The sequence below is a fragment of the Lissotriton helveticus genome, chromosome 2_1, assembly GCF_964261635.1.
Source record: "Lissotriton helveticus chromosome 2_1, aLisHel1.1, whole genome shotgun sequence".
In the NCBI taxonomy this organism is placed as follows: Eukaryota; Metazoa; Chordata; class Amphibia; order Caudata; family Salamandridae; genus Lissotriton; species Lissotriton helveticus.
In genome coordinates this window covers 1,438,804,676-1,438,826,021 of record NC_136059.1, presented here as the reverse complement: position 1 = coordinate 1,438,826,021, position 21,346 = coordinate 1,438,804,676, and the positions used below count along the sequence as shown (strand labels likewise).

The following is a 21,346-nucleotide window of genomic DNA, read 5'->3' as shown; positions in this document are numbered from 1 at the left end:
TGCAGCTAAAAAAAGACGCATTACTGGACAGCGTCTGAAGAAATCAACTCAGCACCTGTTTGCTGCCGCCACATTAACTTCCTGCGAATCTTTAATTTCCACGCATCGCACCTACTGCGCCGCGCATCCCTGACACAGCACCTGCAGAACAGAACTGTCTTGGAATCGATGCATCACTTCCGCATATTGCCTGGCTTTGACGCATCAGTTCCCCTGCGTGCATCCGAACTATTGCATTGCCTCCTCAAAAACTTAGGAACTGATGCCTCGCTGTATTTTCCAACGCTTTTCTCCTCTGCAGCTGTTTTGCCTTGTGGAGTTTGACGCATTTGAGGTACTTTGTGTAAAAATCACTCATCCATAGAATTCTATGGACAGAAGTGCTTGAAACCTTTTAAAAGTCATCGTTTGAGTCGTGTATGTTGGACTTTCGTCATTTTCGTCTTGTTTGGTTTAGATAAAGATACTTTATTTTTTAGGTCGAGCCTAAACTGTGCATGCGCTGTGAGGATGACCTGTAGTAGGGGAAAAAACTTGAAACGGGCTTATGTCCCACCTACTGCCTTCCCATTCTTTAAATCCATCAGTCGCTCTTTTTTGCTGCTTGCTCAATGGTTAAAGCAGCGATACCTCACTTCCGTTTTTGTACGAGCAGCACCGACCAACTACAATTACTTTCCACTTCCATTCTTGTTCCGGAGTACCCTTTTCCTGTTTCCAGAGCATCAGCCACTTAGCTTTTCGCCCTGCGCGTAAGTAAATAGTTTATTTTCATTTTTTATTATTACTACAGCAGGCAGGACGTTTATTTTCATTTTTTGTTATTACTACAGCAAGCAGGCTGACGCGCGCAGCCGGGACAATGGCGGCCGCTCGTTCTAACATTGGTGCGTTAATAGCGCTGAATGATCCGTGTAAAAATGTGAGGTAGGTTGGAGTATTTTTAGAAAAGGTACATCTGTTAAAATGAATAGCTGTAAAAGTGCTAATTTATTGTCAGATCGTCACGGTGCAAGGTTTTGGCTGTCTCTTCTAGGTTTTCCACCTTGACGCTGTTTTAGAAGTGTGAATAACGTACATCCCTTTTCTACATTATATAGGTAGATGAAGTAGTGCTACATTTGTAAACTTGAAGTTTACTGCTTGCCCGATCAAGCATGGCCGCTCCTGACTCCATTATGAGATCAGGCAGGGTGAGCAATGGCGCTACCTAGAGTTGGTTTCCAATCTCACAACTATGTAAATGACAGGGAGAGCGCCGAAAGCTGACCTGATCTCATCACTCGAGAACCGGCGGCCGGCTGCTTCTGCGCTGGACCTCAGAGGCTGGGCGGAAGTCTGGCATTGCCATCTCCCTGGCACTCCAGTGCGTGAGGGGCGGGAGAAAAGCTGTCTCTGTGCTGCGTGGTATCAGTGCAGAAGGGGAGGTGAGCGAAGCGCCGGTTTCTGCGTTTGAAGTTATTTGGTCCTCGCTTGTCAAGTGCCATTGCTGCCGCCTCTGCCTTGCTTGGATTGTCTGGCCTCTTGATATTGGTACTAGGGTTTCATTACGTGTGGTCGCTTAAGCCCCACCGGGCTAGCCGATACGGCTTTTGCCTCCATTATCTCTCTAGTGCTCGTTTCTCTCTATGTCCTTCTCTTGGAGATTTGGCGCATGTTTTGTGGCAGTGAGCATTGCTATCTGAAAATTGCGGTCTCTTTCATCCTCTCTCCGTTACTGATTTGTTTAATGTTACATTAAACAGCAGATCTTAATGTTATCAGATGCGCGCATAACGTGTAAGTTTTCACTATTCACACCTGTGATTATTGTTTACTCAGAGGGTTACACATTTAGCTCAGAGTATGGGTTCTTTTCTCAGTAGTCTATCTCTTGATTGTTTACAGTTCTCATTGCCGTTCTATTACGCGAGTTTGAGCTATTGGCATTGTAAATGACAATGCCTTTTATTTAGGTTTTGATTTTTAAAACATAAATAAAAGGCATTGTCATTTACAATACCAATATCTTAAACTTGCGTAAATGTGAGACCTATTGCATTGCAAATGCTTGTTCTAAACTGGTGTGGTGTTAATTTGTAGTGTTTTCACTGTGTTACTGTGTGTAATATGTACAAATACTTTACACATTGCTATTGAGATAAGCCTGTCTGCTCATGCCAAGCTACCAAGGAGATGCGAAAGGGTTATCTAGGTGTGTTACTCCCTTATCATGACTAAAAGAAAGGGTCCTTACTTGGACATGGTGCATACCTCTGCCAACTAGAGACCCCCCATTTCTTTTTTTTTTTTTAAACATTTTATTGTCAAGAAGGCATAGAAAACATTTACATTCACATCATTGACTCTTAGTTTCTCATTATTACCCAAAGCAAATCAGGATCTGGTGAAGTCTCATTATTTCCAAACGTTTGTGGTAATTATACTAGTACAGACTAGAATGAAATAAACAGTATAGCTCAGAAGGCATGTGCATTCGACAAAGCTTTCAGTTCTGGTCCAGTGCGCAAGTCAGCCATTTAGTGTACAGCCCTGAATGCTTAGCAAATTCAGCAAATAGAACTAAAACCATAACTGTGAAAACCTAACAGGTGTCATCATCACATGAGAACGTCGTAGCCATACACAGACAAGTTCCCATCTACTGCACACAGTCCGTATATGCGTTCAATGGTGTCCTCCAGGTCCCGCTCCATCCCCCCACAACTCATAGTATTACATATCAGTCCCTCCCTCCTATTCATCTTCTTCATCCGATTCCACATCTTCGTCCTCTGGCAGGGGTGCACATGGCTCCCCCCTGTATTTGTTCCAAGGCAACCATACTTTATTCCATTTACGGGGACAAGCCCGCAACACATATACCGCCCTCTCCTTCACCAGCAGAATGTCCATATTTCTGATCCAGCCCTGCACCGTAGGCACGTCTGGGGCTCCCCACTTCTGTGCAATGTCTCTTTTTGCTACTGTCACAGCTAACGTGACCCACAACTTTCCATACCTGTTCAGGTCTGTGGGGTCCCAGATGTTCAATAGGCATTTACGGGGTTCAGGGAGAAGTGACACCCCAAGGACTTGGGATAACGTGCGCATGATCTGTCTCCAGACTTCCCGAATCAATGGGCAGTCCCAGAGTGTATGGAGTAATGTACCCTCCTCCCCACAGCCTCTCAGACAGAAGGGGTGTGGTGCCCTCTGTATCCTGTGTAGAAGTGTCCTGGTGTAGTAGGTGCGGTGCAAGATGAGACCCCCCCTTTCTAACAAACATCCTGCAATATTGCTCTGTCATTGGTATTAGCTTGGTCTAGTACATCAAATTTGCCCAGGACAGGGTCAAGCGCAAAGCTCCGGTCATCAAGGACATCAACACATGTTAGAATACATTCAGTTAAGTTTGGATAGTAAATAAAAATAAGTGAGTTTCAGAGTGGTATGGGGCAAATACTGAGCCTAAAATCAATTTAGCATAGTGTTTAACTTTATGAATACATACCTTACCTCTGGATCTGACTAGGTGCAGATGTTTATGCAGGAAAGAGGCTTACCAAGCAAGATGGCCACATTGATTTCTTATTGCTGCTTAAAGGTGAGGCAACCATGCCAGGTGGTGTGCTGCTGAGCACCACGACCACCCATTCATACTTCAGTTTGACAGATTCAAATGAAGACTAATCCATTCCCTGTAGGAGAATGATGTCTGTTGTCTTGAAGGACAAATAACTCTAAGTCTTCATTTCCTTGATGAATTATATTGGTCTGCTAACATTAACAGAGGTGAGGGGCCTGGTATTTATTTTAATTGTTTTATTAACATGTTAGTTATTGACAACACCCATTCTTACATATGTTTCATGCACATTCAGACTACATTGGTTTGCATTAGATACATAATACCACTCATCCACAATGGGACAATTGATAGCGAACAATGCAAACTGTCAAGAGTTAACTTTGTTACATGATGCATTATGTTGGGATACATTAAGCATGTGCATGGAAGTGTTTATCATTAATTAATTCCCAGGCGGTGGGACTAGAGAAACATCTTGTGAAGCTGATGACCATCAGCGGCTGGATACAATACAATTACCTCAGGGTAGGACAGAGAGAAATGGAACCATCTATATCAATCAGGGTAGTGGTATCACACTGGTGTGACTGCTCTACTGACAGTGGTTCCAGTATATAAATGTGTACACACATGTTTTCAAGGTTTAGCAATATGAGACTATGTTTAAATGCTCCCAGTATGCTCTCTGATTTGATGCAAAAATATTTGCTTTCCAAATAAAATGTTCATAAAAAATGAAAGCACGAAACTACTGTAAAATTTCAGGTACCATTTATTTGCAGCATCATATAGTAACATGTGTTGATGCATGCTAGTATTTTCCTAAAACATTCATAATGGAAAATCAGTGTAACCAGTTCCAATAAGATTATCGGAAACTAAAATAAACACGCATTGGCAAAGCCAGTAGATCTGAAATTGGTGGTCAGCTTTTTGGTTTTGTCAATGAGGGACTTGCTTTGGCATGTTTTTTTGTAAAACCTTATTGGTGTGGGGGCTGCCGGGCCCTCACCATTATAACAAACATTGTCAAAAGCAAAACTTGTTTTTGGTCTCAAAATGCACATACTGCCACAGTAGTTACTGGCATTAAACAAAACTACTTTGTGTGCAGATAGCTCCTTGTGAAAGAGTAGAATGCTGTCACTCAAAGTGAATCCAGCTGATACAGAGAGAGAGAGTAACAACATTTTAATAAACACAAAAGGTCACGGTCAACGCCAGACCAAATTATGGCCCAATAATTAAGGAAAGTCTCAAAAGTGTACCCATGGAATTGTCCTTCCATTAAGTGCAGCTATACAGTTTTCGTGAATTCCCAATAATTTACAGAAGTAGGACAAGAAATAGTACTCCTAGAAAATATTTGTGAACTGCATGTTAGCATGAGCAAACATGCATGTGTAGATTTGCTCATACGAAAATCTGAGTGTTTGCAAGTTCACTTTCCCTCCAACCACTTTTTTCCCCAACTCTGGAAGAAGGTTTACGTCTGCCATTATCAGGAGTACATTTCCAACATTTCTCATTATGGGAAAAGATTAGAGAAGAGTTGTTGAAAACCCTTAAAACATTTAAGTTAGTAGATTTGCACAAGCTCAAAAGGGCATTCTAACCCTGGAATTATTGCTTACCACTACCTTCAGCCGAGTAGGTAGATCTGCAAAAATGTGGCAACATAAGGGGACTGCAAGTATTCAAACACTACAATGTTATGAGCCCTGGCATAATCAGAGAGGCTATATCAGAGCTCTTTTACAATGAAATTGCTGCCATAATTTGTCGCTGCACTACATGGCACCAAAGGGGCAAGTGGATTTTGTTACAGGACAAGTAGATTTATGAAGCAAACCTGCTCCATGGACAAGTAGATATTTTATTAAATTCCACACCCTGACAGAGGTAGCTGCTTCCTTCCTTTGGTAAAAGGAGAGGAACCACCCATGCATGGAGGACAGCAGTCAATGGCTGCAGCCCATTTGGAGGTCAATTAGGTATTAATAGGGCAACCTATGCCCCCAATTCCCCCTCCCCTCAGCACCCATCTGCACCCCCTACAAGGAGACTCTGTGGCACGCTGTTTGCCACGACCTGGATAACTCACAGCACGTCGTCCTAGAGGCCATTTCCCATCAGCATAGATCTTTAATGTAACCATGTCCTCATGCACATGACTGAATGCCAGTTTTAAATTGCTAGGGTGGTAACTGTGAAAAAACTGCGTACCACAGAAGGGGATATAAAATCATGTGTGTTGCTTCTTTAACATCACTTGTGTGCTGCACCCCTTTAATATCACGTGTGTGATGCGAGAGCAGAAAATGGTGACCGTTGGCATTAGGAACACCTTAACAGCATGGCCTACTTATTTGCACCTTATCATTTTCACTTCTGAAATATAATTATTAAACGGTAATCAGCTCAACCTTTGCATTCTGAATGCAAATCGTTTGTAAATTGTATGTCATCTACTGTGGGGACCCTTGCATTTTAAGTTTTTGTACAAATCTAGGAAACTGCATTCCGTAGGCCATCCCATGGAACATATAGTTGAGAAAGAACAATAGCATCTTTCTTCCATCTCATATATTTGTTTAAAAGGCAGGGTTTTCATTTGTCATTCTAATTTAAATGCCATGATCTGATCAATAGTTATGTAACAGGAAAATGCATAGCTTTACAACATAACTGTAGAAGTAAAAATAGTTTTACTTACAGGTTTTCCACCTGCGACCTCAGCTATAGAAAATATCCCTACAATTATAAGAAAAAGTATTGATGTAATATAGTACAGCAAATTACTTATTGCAAGTGATTTAGTAATACAGTATTTACTTACCTTAGGAGACACATCACGATTACAATAACACTTTCGTTTCTAAAAAGAACTGTTTCAAGCACATTACAATACAATCTAAAATATGTGATGGCAACGACATATAAAGACAGTAATATAAGTACATCAATAAATGTTAGTATCAATCTATCCTCAAAGCACAGTGTAAATTCAGTAACCCGTTTCTACAGCTCATGGCTTAGTACCAAAGCAAAAATCTTCCTCTATGCTATATGTATTCACAGTACGGGCCAGGCCGCAAGCAGCCCTCCTGACCTTTACATGAGGCTCACCTGGTGAACAGTAGCACTGGGCTGGAAGCATGAATGTTTCTAAATTCATGTTTGCAAACTATCACTTAAAAATGCTTCTCTATACACCAACATATTAAGGTGAAATGATTCCGCATGTTAAAGAAATATACCTGAGTTGCGTCCATCATCTTTTTGTGTTGCTGTAGTCGCCCCAGAGGTGGGTCACAAGCTCACTATGCCATTGGATTCAAGCTAGCCTGGCTGATAAGGGGTGGTATACCAAAACCGGTCCCAGGATGCTTGTTTTCCGGTCCAGGGAGGATCTGATTTGGCAGTTCAGGCAGGACTGTTCCCATGTGTAGCAGGATCAAGACGGATTTGCATATGGCTAGGTCCACTCTGAATGGGCATGGTGAGCAAAAAAAACATGATGGATTTAGGCCAAGATTTCTGAACTGGGGTGAATGTTTGACAGTGTTCGGCATTCCGTCCATCATCTTTTTGTGTTGCTATAATACAGATCCTCCAGATGATTCCAACCTTGACCTTTACCCATCTAAGCCCTCCCAACCATACGACACAACAAATTACCATGAGGTGTTGCGCAGGGCTGCACACTACCATAAAGCAAATGTGTACACACTGCAAGATGAGGAAGATTTCCTTGTTGACACGCTATCAAAAACACAGCTTACAGTTACATTTTTACCGACGCTAAAGGGCATGCCTAAACCCATGGCAGAAATCTTTAAGCAACCCGTAAAATCAAGGGTCCTAGCCCAAAGGGTTGACAAAAAATATAAGCCTTCCCTTTCGATCCAATGTATATTAAAAGCCATGTTCCTCCCGAGTCTCTGGTAGTGTGTGACAGCACAAGCAGCCAATCACCTCCAAATAGCAATTACAATGTGCCTCCTCTCTGGATACAACAGGCACAATGGGATGAGATGCAAGATTTACTCCAGCATCTCCCAGAACAATACAAACAGAGAGGAGCAGAACTGTAGAAGAAGGGAGGATAATATCTACTACCACTACAAGCACAAGGAACATTAATTAACACCAGTATTATTATTAGGTGACACACCTGGCTTAGAGTTTCTGGCTTCAAACCTGACGTACAGCAAAATCTACTAAATTTGCCATTTGTTGGACCCCAGGTAGATGAAATGCCCGAGAAGATAAAGAAAGTCACCCAAAACTGCAAACGCTATGGGTGACTTCTGAACCTACCAACACTGGGATTCGTTTCGGAGAGGCTAGTATCAAGGGGCATCAGAAACAAGCACCTCCACAGATACAGCCACAGCTTAAAAACCGCACAGCCTGTATCAGTCTCAGTACACCCGAGGAACATACTGCAGGTCACAATAAAGAGGCAATAAGGGTGCAAGGTCGTGGATCCGCTTTCAAAGGGACCATTTCCACCAAACAGTGACTCTCTAAGCCTGCCCACTTAACACCATTAGAGGGGCAGCTAAAGGATTATGACACAAATTGGGAACAAATTGCACCAGACCAGTGGGTCTTTTATATAATTAAAGATGGATATTGTCTAGAACTCACATCACCACCTCCCAATATCCCATCTCGCGCACAATCTGTGTCAAGAAAGCATCTCTCACTACTTCAAAAGGAGATTCAAGCTCTCATTCAATAGGGGACCATAGAGCCAGTCCCACTACACTACAAAAGACTAGGGGTTTACTCACTCTATTTTCTAATTCCAAAGAAAGATGGTACCTTAAGGCCTATATTAGTCCTCAAGCCACTCAACAGATACATCCTGTCAGAGCACTTCCACATGGTAATGCTCAAAGAAGTAATACCTTTGCTACACCAAGGAGACTTCATGACCATAGATCTCAAGGACACTTATTTCCACATTCAAATACATCCAGTCCATCAATGCTACCTCCGTTTTCAAGGAAGTGGCCAACATTACCAGTTTAAAGTGTTGCCATTTGGAGTAACTATTACACCAAGAGAATTCACAAAATGTCTCACAGTTGCAGCACCGCATCTCAAAAATGACACACATACACACACACGTGTTCCCATACCTAGTTGATTGGCTAACCCAGAGGGGTGGCAGGGTGAGCAAAGAACAATGGCTTCAACCCAGATCTCGTGACTGCGGGGAGTGTCTGAAAAGTTTAAGCACTCACTTCATCATCTTGTTGTGTTTGCTATGATTGCCTTAATTGGCCATGAGTATACCCCGACGTGGGTCCCTTGCTGGCTGTGCCACTGGATTCAAGCTAGCCTGGCTGATGATGAGTGATACCCCAAAACACATCCCAGGATGCTGGCTTCCAGTCCACCGAGGACCTAGCCTGGGAGTTTGGGCTAGACTCTTCTTATGGGAAGCAGGGCCAAGACTGATTTGCATATGGCTGGGTCCGTCCGAACTGGGGTGGCATGTGAGCAAAAAACACAATGGATTTAACCCAGATTTCTTGACTGGGGGGAGTGTCTGAAGAGTTTCAGCACTCCGGCCATCATCTTGTGTTTGCCTGAATGTATATTATAGTCATCCTGTGCATCATTAATATTTTGAGGTTCCCCCTGAGGATTTATAAGGTATGGTCAGGCCCGGACTGGCCGTTGCAGGCACCGGGCAATCCCCCGGTCGGCCGCGAGGGTGGGGGCCGGTTTTGGGCCCCAGGGGGCCGGTTTTGTTACTGGGTCGTTTTTTGCAGCATAGCTGCAAAAACGGCCCTGTAACAAAATCGGCCGAAAACCGGCCCTAGCAAAGAGCGCGGTCGCACCCCCCAACCCCCTGGGGGGAGAGGGGGCCGGCCGAGCACTTTGCCAGGGCCGGTTTCGGTTCCCAGTCCGGCCCTGGGTATGGTTCATCATAGGGGTCAGTGTTATCCCATATGCACTGCTCCCCGAGGGATGATGGTGTGGGTGATCTCTGTGGATGAGCACGAGGAGACTGCTGTGGTGATAATAGAGGCACAGGTGGTGTACCTGGTGTTGGCAGCAGAGGGATAATTGGTGGATGAAGAGAGGTTATGGGCAAAGGTGAACTAGGAGGGGAAGGAGGTGGTAGTTAAGGAAACAGTATGAGGCTAGTATCCCTGTCCTTATTCTTCCTCTTTGGAGATTTTTGTGGTTGAGGCCCTATGATCTCCTCTTCAAATGTTTTCTTCCTCCTAGGGAGCTTGTCTGTTGGTGGTGGAGGTGGTTTTGTAACCACTCTTCCGATGTCTGTGCTGATATACAGAGTCCTTTGCCTGATGAGGAGTTTTTCTTCTAATTTTTCCAGTATAGGCTCAACCGATTGATCTTTTGCTTTTGTGGTGGCCTTCGGCCTTTTTGGCGCCAACACCGTTTTCGGGGCTGATGGTTTGGGTGCCGATAGTAGTTTTGATACCGAAGTGGGCTTGGCATGGAGAGATGCCTTCAACACCAAGTGAGTTTTCGAGTCCAAAGGTGCAAGTTTCAGCTCTGAGGGGTTTGTAGGCTTTTGAAGGGTTGATGTGCGTCTTAGTGATGCCGGCATTGAGGCTGGCTTCGTGAGTCTGCTCCTTTGTCTTATGTCGGAGACTTCCATGGCCTGAAGGCAGCGGAGTTCCGTGAGCCACTAGGATTATCTTTGTGTGAGTGTGGGAGGCTTTTGCTGGGGTACTATTGTATCATTTCGAGATGGTCTGCTCGTGTTCAGAATCGGACCTGTGGAAGGGATTCTGCTCATACAGCAGAACTGTGCCTTGGGATGACAGGATGTCAGAATGTAGAGACTGAGTCTCGCTACGACGTCAGTATCTGTCATTCCAAATCCTGGCTAGCCAACAGTGCCTCAACTGAACTCCAAACCTCCCCAGAGTAGCAGGTGATTTTTGCGACCTGAAACATTACCCTCTAGCCCCCAAGGAAACTGTGAAAACAGTCCCTCGCCTTTCGTCACCCACTCATGCATGCCTGTAGTAAACATAAGAAAGACACAAAGGTAGCTTACAATACATTTGTTAAAATTAGTGTATTCTATTATGAAGCAAACAAGCTGCAATCGTTAGGCAGATGAAACTAAACAAAGTAATTAGCATTACTATCAGGCTGTATAAAATAAACATCCCCACCATTGCAAATTATCTATTTGTCTAGGCCTACCCTTACTTTGGGAGCACAGAGATATATATGTGATCTCTGGGATTGGCAACAGGCCCCATACCTGGAGCATGTAGTTAGGTGGTCTGCATCATGAGTTAAAACTCAGTTTACTGTTACTTATTGGGAAGTTTAAACAACTGACTTTCACAATAGCTGAACACCCTTCGCAGGAGTGCGCTGTACATGGTGTTTGTTATTCAGTGGCTCTTCTTGGGATTCAGTCTGCACATTTTGTAAAAGGTTGGCTAGAATATATAACAACATAGTGAACTATTTTCTTTGCTTGTTTAGCAACAGCTTCTAACATTTTAGACATAACTCAGTAGCACAGCTGCAGCTTTCAAACAGAGTCGTTTTTATCATATACGCTGTATCTTGTCCCTTTGTGGGGCAAAGCGGAGAATTCCAGCAGAGAGACCTGTTCTGCAACAAACACACGCAGAGCCTAACATGCAGCTTTGTGTATTAGTGGCAATCTTTTTAGCCATGAGTTTCTGCTTACATGTCAGATTGAAAGGCGAAAATAGTTGCGAAGAATTTAAGTAACGCCATGGAATGTAGCAATTTTTTAAGACCTCAAGTGTCAAACTGAACTTCATAATAGATCTAAGCTGACTTTGCCCATGGTGTAATAAAGACAAGTCATTTTTCTAATTTTGATACTGACACTATGTTATCCAAACTATAAATGCAAAAGACATTGTACTAATGCTATTATCAGCAACAGCAAGTACCATATACACATCATGTTGATACATTTGCCTTGACAGAACCGCTTCTTCCATTTGTGACACTTTCCAAATTTCATTGTAAGTTGCATAAATAAATCTTTTAGGGCTCGGAAACTTAAGACTCAACAAAAAATCAGATAGATCCAGGTCTTCCAACAGGAGGTAGAGATGTTGTTTTACTACAGACAGTATGGAATGTTCCAACTATTGTTGGCACAATTTCCCTACCAAATAGGTGGTAACTGTGAGAAGTTGGCCTGATATATGATGTTCACTAGTTCTAGTGACCACCTTGTATCAGTCCAAACAACCCTTATGGTGATTGGTTGTAAGTCAACCTTATAGACCAGCTATCCTAGTGGTAGCATGGACAAAGCAATACCAGATGAAAGGACACCACACAGGTTGTTATGAAAATAAACGATATATTTATTAATAACAAACACCTCTGAACTCTTTATGAGGTCAGAGGGCTAAGCACATGACAATCTCTTAGGAAAAATACGACAAGTTGCACAAAATTACAATGGTGCCCTAGGGGCACGACAAACCATATACTAAGTAAGTGAATGTGAAAGTCGATAGAAAGAATGGAGCTGTCCAGAGGCTGGAGGTTCGCTAGGACTACGCTATCTTCACCTTAGGTAAGTAATAGGAGGCCCACGGGACGCGTGTGCAGAGTGTGAACTCACACGCGAGATGCGTAACAACGTCTATGGACAGTACAGTTCAAGTTAAAGGTGAGTACGGACAATCCTGACTAGTTAGGACTAAAAACGACTGTGGAACTGGACACTAGGACAGTTAAACTACCCTTGAGCACCGAAATGCTCTCGTTACCTCACCCACGGGCTGCGGGTGCATAGGTGTCAAAGTGTGTTGGGTTCTCGCGTTGAAGTCTATGGAGCCTGGAAGAAAAGATGCTGCAGGCGACCAGGAGGAAGATGTCCGGTGCGATCCAAGGGTGGATCGGTGAAGAAGAGGACCTGAAAGCAGAGGGGACAATGTTCAAAGTCACTAGCCAGTGACTGGAGTGGAACCAGGAAGGAACCAGATGTCGTCGTCGCGATCAGGTGAAGAGTGGACGCTTGTCTCTGCAGCCACGTGGACCAGGAGGTGTCTTCTACAACTAGGATGGAGGCACGAACTGTCCCACGCAGGCTCTCGCTGTCGGCGGTGTTGGATCCGGAATCGGCGTCAACAGGCCTTGGCAAAGGCAACCCACGCGGTGAGTGGAAACGGCGTCTGGAAGGGACCAGGAGTGTCCGGGGTGCTCCTCTTTTGGAATGGAGCAAGGGCCAGTCTGGAGCAACCAGACCAGCAGTGAAGATTTCAAAGTTCGTCGTCTAGGAGGCCACTAGCCAGCCGGCAAGTGACCAGACAACGCGTCAAGCAGCAAACAAGCAGAAGGGCCCCACGCAGATCTCGTGGATGCTGTAGGGCTGATCTTCGGTGCAGGAGCTGCTCGGGGCTGGGGCTTCTCAGGCCCCAAAGCACTTGGTCGAGTTTACCTCGGGAGTCGTGCTGAAAGCGAAGTGCAGGTTCGTTCAAGATGGCCGGTCCCACGTGTCTCGTCGCACCCACGCATCTCAGCTGTGCTGCAGTTGTGAGTTGAGGTCGGAAAATTCTGGGAATCCGGGTCTCGTCGGGCTCTGAAGTCTGGATCCTCGAAGGAAGACGACAAAGTGAAGCCGCTGGACGCTTGATGGTGCCTGCAGTTGCAGGGTGGACACTCCTTGTCCACAAGGGAGATTCTTCAGTCTTCTGTGGAGCAGAACGTCGAAGTTCAGAGTTTCTTCTTGTAAGTTGTTCAGGATAATCCAATTTGGAATGGGACCAGCTCCTACCTTTATTCTCCTAAAGGGGGCTGCACTACTGACTAGGTCCCTCCCCTGGGTGGGACCAGGAAGGGCTGCGGTTACACCCCCTATCCTTTGTCTGGTTTCGCGCCAGAGCTGGGGCAGGGATGCCCCAGCAACTGGTTTGAACCGGTGTATGCACAGGACACCTTGTGTGCCCCGGGCATGTCTCATTCCTTTCAGGCCTGTCCTACCCAATACCCAAAATCCTGTCTGGGGTGGTGCTAGCACCTCCCAAGGCTGGAAACCCTTTGTCCAAGCCTCCCTCGCTGGAAGGACTCCCAGCAGCAGGAGGTCAGACTTGTGTCTGTGGTGGTAGCATCCATTTTGTGATGCCAAGGCTCGAGTTAACTTTAACCGGGGTTCTCAGTTACATACATGTCGTGTCCCTCTAGAAGGGTGGAATGCTACCCCCGTCGCCAGAATTGGCGAGGGGGTAGTATTCCAATTCGTATGACACCTTACTCGACATGTTTTGATAATGTTATACCAAAGTTAGCATTTAACCGCTAGGATTATAATGCACTTAAGAGTATATGGTATAGCGTTATCATGGAACAGCTATTAGGACTTGGTTCCGCAAGCTGCAAACGGGCTCAGCTCATGCCAGAGCACCATCACACATAATTCCAAGCAATCTGCCTTCAGGATTGATAAGGCCTGCCATAGGAGTGACTGATAGGAATATATGTGTCCATTTTAAGGTTAGATATAGGTATACTATATCTATAGCAAAGGGTGATTACACCACTTTGCCCCAGCTGTCGTGCAGCCAGTTGTGTCAGTTTTGGATGGCCAGCCAGGGGTGGCATAATACATGCTGCAGCCCCTGGGTACACCTATGCCCTTGGTACCTAGGTACACTGTACAGGGACTGATAAGGTGGCCCAGTATCCAATTAGATATGTACCTAAGGTACATGGAGTCCATTTTAACAGAGAGAGCAGGAAGCCTGGGGTCCTGAATAGCAGGATCCCAGGCCAACTAAGTAAAAAACCAGCAAAACACTAGGCAAAAAGTTGGGGGTAACCATAGTCAGATATCCACCTTCCTACAGTAACTATCCCCGAGTGTTAACACTGGGAATAACTAGGGTTGGGTCTGCTTGTATTAAACCCCAGTGTGGAATTCAAAAAACGAGCTTAACAACGATTGTGTCCACCAGCCAGGATAACCCCCCTTTTGGACCTAAAAGTGTGCAGTTAAATAAACCCTTCTGAACCATACTATTGAGCTGTTCTTCGCTGTATTTTTTTTTAAGATGCCAATTGTTAAAACAGGCAATAGAAGAAGTATTAGGTGAATTCATGTCTTTCATTTTAGCAAATTCTAGCAAAGCAGTCTGTTGAACTGTGTCATTTATAAAAATCATTTGTGTTGGAATTAAGCAGGCTCTAAATAAGGTGTTTATTTCCTGAACCTGCCAAAGTTTGGTACCCCAAATTGATTTAATTTCAATTGAATCTTTCCAATATTCATAGCCCTTCAAGACTAACTGTGTGACAAACAAATTTGTATATATTGACTTGGTTTGTGTCAGGATATATTTCTTTGCTGTTGCAAGGACAAGTTCAAAATAAAACAATTTTGGGGCATATTCTCAAAAACGTGTGATAACTACAGCAAAAGTAGCTTAAAGCAACTCTTCACATTGCAGTCTATCGCAGGAAAATAACACTGTGTCAACGTGGTATTCTCAACACGGTGGTACCATGCAATAGACCCACGATAACACGTCACATGAACGAGTTAAAATCAATGCGACGCCGCAAGAATACGAAACACAAACGCAAAAATAGTAGCGATGATGCCAATCACGATACAAAAAACTGTGGAAACCAGCCAAAGGCCTGCAAATTCCTTTGCCTCATGCGGGAAAATGCACTATAAAAGCAACAACAAAAAAAGGGAGAAAAAGAAGAAACTGCGTAGCACCATGGATGCACCCGGACCGAGTGCAGAGGCCAACGCAAACCCCACAAGCCCCACAGACCACCAGCAAGGAACCTCGGGGTCAGGGAAGGGCAAGGAGAAGAGGAAGACAGGGTGCAGTCCACAGTAAAACCAGATCAGCGTCATGGAGGTGACAGAATACTACCATCCACTGAACGCCAATTTGACAAACATGAATGCAGCCGGAGTGTCGAGGAGGTCAATGGAGGAGGCCAAGAGGCACTGGCATGATGTGAAAAGCCAAACCAAGCACAAACCCGCTGCCTACAGGAAGGTAGAAACAGCAACAGGAGGTAGGAGTCCTACGCCAAAGGAGGAACTGGAGGAAATGGAGGCCACAGTCATTGAGGTTGACACGGTGCAAGGAGTCGGGAGTACGGATACAGCTCGATAGGACCGGACACAACATCAGCAGGGTGAGCAACGATCAGGGACTGGGGGGACGGGGGGAGATGGGCACAATGGCACACATGCACAATGATGTGTAGCACACTGCACACCCACAATGACCCTGGATCATGTCCCTGATCCCCGTGGCCCACTGCAGCACACACACATAGCAATCACAGCACATCCCACGACAATGTGGTACAAAGTGCAACACCGACACTTGCAGAACAGAGGACACAACTGGGTCTGCGCATGCGCAGCAACAGGCCAATCACATCCAAATTAGCAGGAAACTGTGAAATTGAATTGTAAGTGTACAAGCTCACATCTGTCATGTAGTCCAAATGTCCACTGTCCCACCTCAAATTTCAGCACCTCCCAAACAGTCAAAATTTACATTGTAATACAGTCTGCATATAAACAAGAACAATGCGCCAACATAGATGTCAACACAATGTCAACATGCATCTCCCCTTCACATTGCAGAGGAACAAACAACACCTTTAGCAGAGCAGACCAGACAACTCATCAGTGATGCTGGAGAGGACCACCACAACTCCGACACCGACGCCCTACAACAGCTCATGGATATCTTAGGCAACCCACCCCGAGGAGCAGGGCAGTCGGCCTACATAGAGGAGACCCTAGCCCCTGCACAGACGACACAGCAGGAAGCACCTGCCACCATGGCTGTCTCCCAACACTCCACCGAGGCACACATAGCATTCCAATGCCAGGTGTCAGAATGCCAAAAAGAGGTGGCCGAACAGGTGCGGGTGGGGTCAGAGCTCATGGAAGCCGAACTGGACCACATACATGGGTGTCTAAGTCCCATCAGGTACCACCTACACCCCACAAAAAGACCCACACTGCGACAGAGATACATGCATTTGCACATGTCCTGTAATGAACCACGCCCAGAGCCCTGGAATTATCATTCACACCCCCACGCTGGACCTCCGTACGACGGCCCAGTCCACTCCCCTTACGCATTGAGTGGGTGATGACAAAGCTACATGTCCAAGGCCTTACCCACTGCCGAGGATATGGTTGCGTCTGCTGTACACAGCACAATGTAATGTTGTAAGGCCCGGGGCCCTCATCCATACATTATGACCACACGCAGATAACTTGTGGGACTTGCTACGGGCACATGTGCCAGGCCCCTTTATTGGCAGGGTCACATGAGTGGGGTGAGTGCAAGCCAGCCCGCAAGGAGTGGTTGCTGCTGGGAACAACTACAACAGTGAACACTATTAAAATGGTAACAGAAAATGCCAGCATTACAGAGACCACTGCGGAGCATCATGGTGGTAGCCACAGCAAGTACACAGGTCACCCAGTGAGAAACAGAGGTGTCAATGAGATGTGGTATACTGAGTTAGCGGCATCTGTAGTGCTGAGCAGGGTATCAGGCAGATGATGACATCCACAACACGTATGAACAACTCTGATAGTTCGGCAGTAAGATACTTTCGACTCTGGCAATTTGCGTTTGGAGGTGGTCCTGGCGGTGGTGGGGTGCGCCTCCTGCGGTGATGCGACGTCCGCGCCAGTCAGGATTCGATCTGATGTGTGAGCCCTGGTGGACCGCAGTTGAGGCCAGAGTCAGTGGACAGCCCAGGGCCACATAGATATGGCGTTGATGACCCAAACCCATCGTCTCAGAGGCCATCCAATATCTCAGCAGACAGGGTTCCTGGCTTGAGTTGCACAGAGTTAGTGGCCCCGGTGACTTGCGGTGCCGTGAGATACGGCCACGCGAGCGGAGCAGGTCCTCATCGATGTCCAAGGTGAATGTGGAGGAGGGTTGCTGGGGACAGTGGAAAGTGTCCTCCAGGGCATGATGCAGAGGGTAGAAGACGTCCGGAAGCGGCAAATGGAGGAGTGGAATGCTACTGCCTCATTTTTGCCACCAAGTCAGTATCACCGACATGATAATGACGACAACCCCAGTCCATAGACTCAGACGCCACCAAAGTTCAATCAGAAAGTGTCAATGAATGTCGGGGAACAGACTTAGTGGCACCGGAGCTGAAAGGGGATGCAGTCTGCGATGAGGCCTGTACAATGATATCAAATCTGCCATTAATGAATCAAGACTGAGTTCTGAAAGTGTGACCTACTCGGCCGCAGTGTATGCCCGAGGCAGGGGTCAGCGCGGCCATCCGCTGTTCAGCGTGCTCCTCCTGGAACTCTAACACACAACGTGAAGGACTGAGCTATTTAAGACCCAGCGGTGCCAGGGAACAACACCTATAACCTTCGTGGGATACCTGTTCCGGCGCACAAGTGACAGAGACACGGGAGGCTTCCTTCGGCGTCAAAGATCAGAGTTTATTACTGCAGGGAGGCAAAAGTCACTAGAAGTACAACAGCGTGTAGGTTCTACGAGTCTGCTTCAACTTGCATATGTGAGTCGCTCTCTTTTATACAGGATATTGCCATTGCACAACATGTGAACAAAAGGTTACAACCCAGTTCCCACAATAAACTTCAATAAGGGTCGCTTTCATGCTTTCAGAACTCCGGAACATGATCACAGTACATTACCAGTCCCCAACTGTAAAAGCACATCTTCCCATCGTTAGGCACATTCCACTTGAGTTGTAAATGAGCAAGAGAAAAGGGACAAGAACAGCTGCTAGGAAGTCAGGCACATCTAAAGAAAAGAGTGTGGGGGTAATATTGAAAACATGATCATAGGATCAAAGAGCTTGATCCCAGCGCATGCACGGCTGAAACAATAGGCCGGTACGAAGTGATTACCCTCAAGCTGAGCCATTTGCCTTTTCAGTGTCATTCCTCCGGTCATAAAGGAGCATGAAAGGAATATGCGTCTTCCGTATGTCTTGGGAACTAAAAGTTCATGGTGCGGACACTTGCCTGTTCGCTGACTACGTGAGGGCAAGGAACAAAATGGATGCCGTATCTAAAATGGAACCCACGGGTTCAGATGTAGAAACACGTAAATAAGGCGAACATAGCCAGGTAGTGTAGTGAAAACGCGTACACTTACCGAGCTTGCCATTTACGGTTCATAGACACCACATTCGTCCATATTCGGCAATGCCCAAAACACCGTAACGATTTTCACGGAACCTCAGACGCTCCTTTTGCCCTCATGTAGGCAAGCACTAGTCGAAATCAGGATCGATCTCGATATTCATCAGATCGTTCAGGTGTTGCTGGAACATTATTCTATCCATCAATGCCTCTCTGGAAACAGTCGGCCTTCTTATACACGTTGTAGCACAAAGGCCACATAAGGCAGGACCACACTGCACACAAAGACAACACGTGAACAGGAACGTCACAACAACCCCTATAATCATCAGAATCTTCCAACCCCAGGTCGACATCAGGCCCCAAAACCATCCTAGAAGCGTCCAATCTCCCTCGTCCACGTGTATGGACTCCGAGATTTTGTGCAACTTGGAGATGGCTTGATAAACCGTTGGAGCGTTATCAGGTATGAATATGCAGCAGCTCGAATGAATGACCTTACACACACCTCCTCTATCTGCTAGAACAATGTCGAGAACCATACGGTTCTGTAACGTCATAAGCCTATCCGCTTGAAGCTCTGCTGTCAAATTACCAAGGGCACTTGCGGTTATGTTAGCAGTTGACTCTACTACACGGGTTAACTGTCTCAGATTTCTGCTATTAACCCTAGGGCCCCAGAACGGTAGGAAACCCTTAAAGAAGTCTCCTGCTTCTTGACCGGCAGTATCTTCTTTGCTAATAACACCTCTCTCAACTCTGGCTCTGTGATAATCTGAGGCAACAGTGAAGGTCGGAGGCAGGAGATTTGCAACATAGCAGATACCCGAGAAATCAAGAGGTAACCACGTATATGCTCGATCATAACATACAAAATAGGTACCCTTGGCAGTTAAGAAGACAGGGGAAGAGAGCATCGGTAGAACGTAAGTATACACACAAACGCTCTTCCCAAGCTGGGCTCTTGGATTTCGGCCACGACCTTGCAGACACAAGTGGCCTAGGTGAGGTACAATCCAGATTGGAGATGAGCTTTTAAGCTGCCTATCACCCACTGATATACTATACTCAGCCTCACTAAGGTACTTATAGGCCTGCACTTCCTCTTCTGGGATAAGTGAGGTATCGAAAATGTCTCTATCTAGATCAGCAATCGCCGTCACCAGAGACTTATGGTATGGACCAGGACCAGAGCTTGCTGAGCGTGGCTCTCGGTGGGGGTAGGAATCTAGTGCACTATGGAACATGATTTGGAATGCCCGAGCTGACCCTTGGGGACTGTACGGAAGCACAAAATACGGGATACCCCTGTCCATGGTGTGTGGCATTAGTCCACACACCCAACAATTTGTAGTATTTACCACCATCTGATGCTGGTGCAGAAGTTGTACAAAATAATTGTTTCGAAATTCCGCACGTCTGACTTGCTCATGTTGGGGCAGTACGTGGAAAGAATGTGGAGAAACAGTAGAGTCGAATTTTAGATCATTAGAAGGAGAGGTAGGCAAAGCAGAAGGCAGTAATGTTTGAAAACCATAATATACTCCACTCACCAGCAGCATAGAAACAGTTAGGAACAACATAAAAACCTGTAGCAAGAAACATTTTGTACGCAATACCCTATCTAATGCAGATCTTTGCACCGGCATTTTCTCTCTTTCCGACAGCTTAGAAAATTCCATCCTCTAACGACCGTCCGCGACGTTCTTGACGCACTTCGTTCTGTGTAGCGATCATCAATTCCCAGGAGTTCCCAGGAATTGACAAAAGAAACCGACCTAGTGTCGATAACTGCTAACCAGAAGAAAGTACCCGCACGGCCCTACGGCCAACCCGGATGATAGGTTCTAGATAAATTGAACATTCAATTTATTATAAGGTCCTTGGCTGCACGAAAAAGGAAAAAAAGGTACACCATATAAAATGTCCACAATGTTCAGAGTTACTGCGTGATCCAAAAACAAAAATTATTTTATTAGTCTTTTGTGCGTGGGCGAAAAAAGTATCGGCTGCTCCCAGGGCGTGTCTGATCTTCAAACAGTGAATTGGATGGCAAATGAGTGTTCGATTGTTCAGACAATTGTTCAGCACTTGAAGTTTTCAAGGTAGAGGGAAAGGAAATTGTTTGAGTGGAATCAACAAGGGTGTCAGATATGGGCTGAGCTTCGCTGAACGGGACAAAGCGTTGTGGGGCGTCGGTCTCGGACGAGGAAAAACCCTTTATTATCCAAGTATCCGCCGGCAAAGGAAGCGGGACTTTCTTGGTGTGGGTGGCATGCACCCAATGCTTCCGTCCCTCCAGCCGAACCGCCGTCCTCGTTGCCAGTAGCACCTGGAAGGGTCCCACAAACCTCGGGTCAAGGTTTCGTTTTCGTCCGAAGTTACGGGTGAGGACCCAGTCCCCTGGTTGCAGCCGATGACCAGGACCCTCTGTCTGTGACGGCAGAGCCTCAAAGACCTGTTGATGAATCAAACTCAATTTAGCAGTCAGATCATGAAGATAATCAATCAACATTGGATATTCGATTCTATCAAACTCTTTAGGCCTTGGGACTCCCCATACATTAGCAGGACGACCGAACACAATCTCATATGGGCTAAGCCCTACTCGAGAGTGTACAGTTGCC

The 21,346-nt window shown here is 45.7% G+C and overlaps 1 protein-coding gene across 1 annotated transcript in view; it reads right to left on the bottom strand.

The window, feature by feature from the left end:
* LOC144819788 (trypsin inhibitor ClTI-1-like) overlaps positions 1-21,346 on the bottom strand; it is a 748,451-nt gene that overhangs the window by 386,054 nt on the left and 341,051 nt on the right. Inside the window, exon 2 of the mRNA XM_078677535.1 lies at positions 6,288-6,325. Coding sequence (XP_078533661.1) covers positions 6,288-6,325 — 38 coding nt within the window. The remainder of the gene's footprint in view (positions 1-6,287; positions 6,326-21,346) is intronic.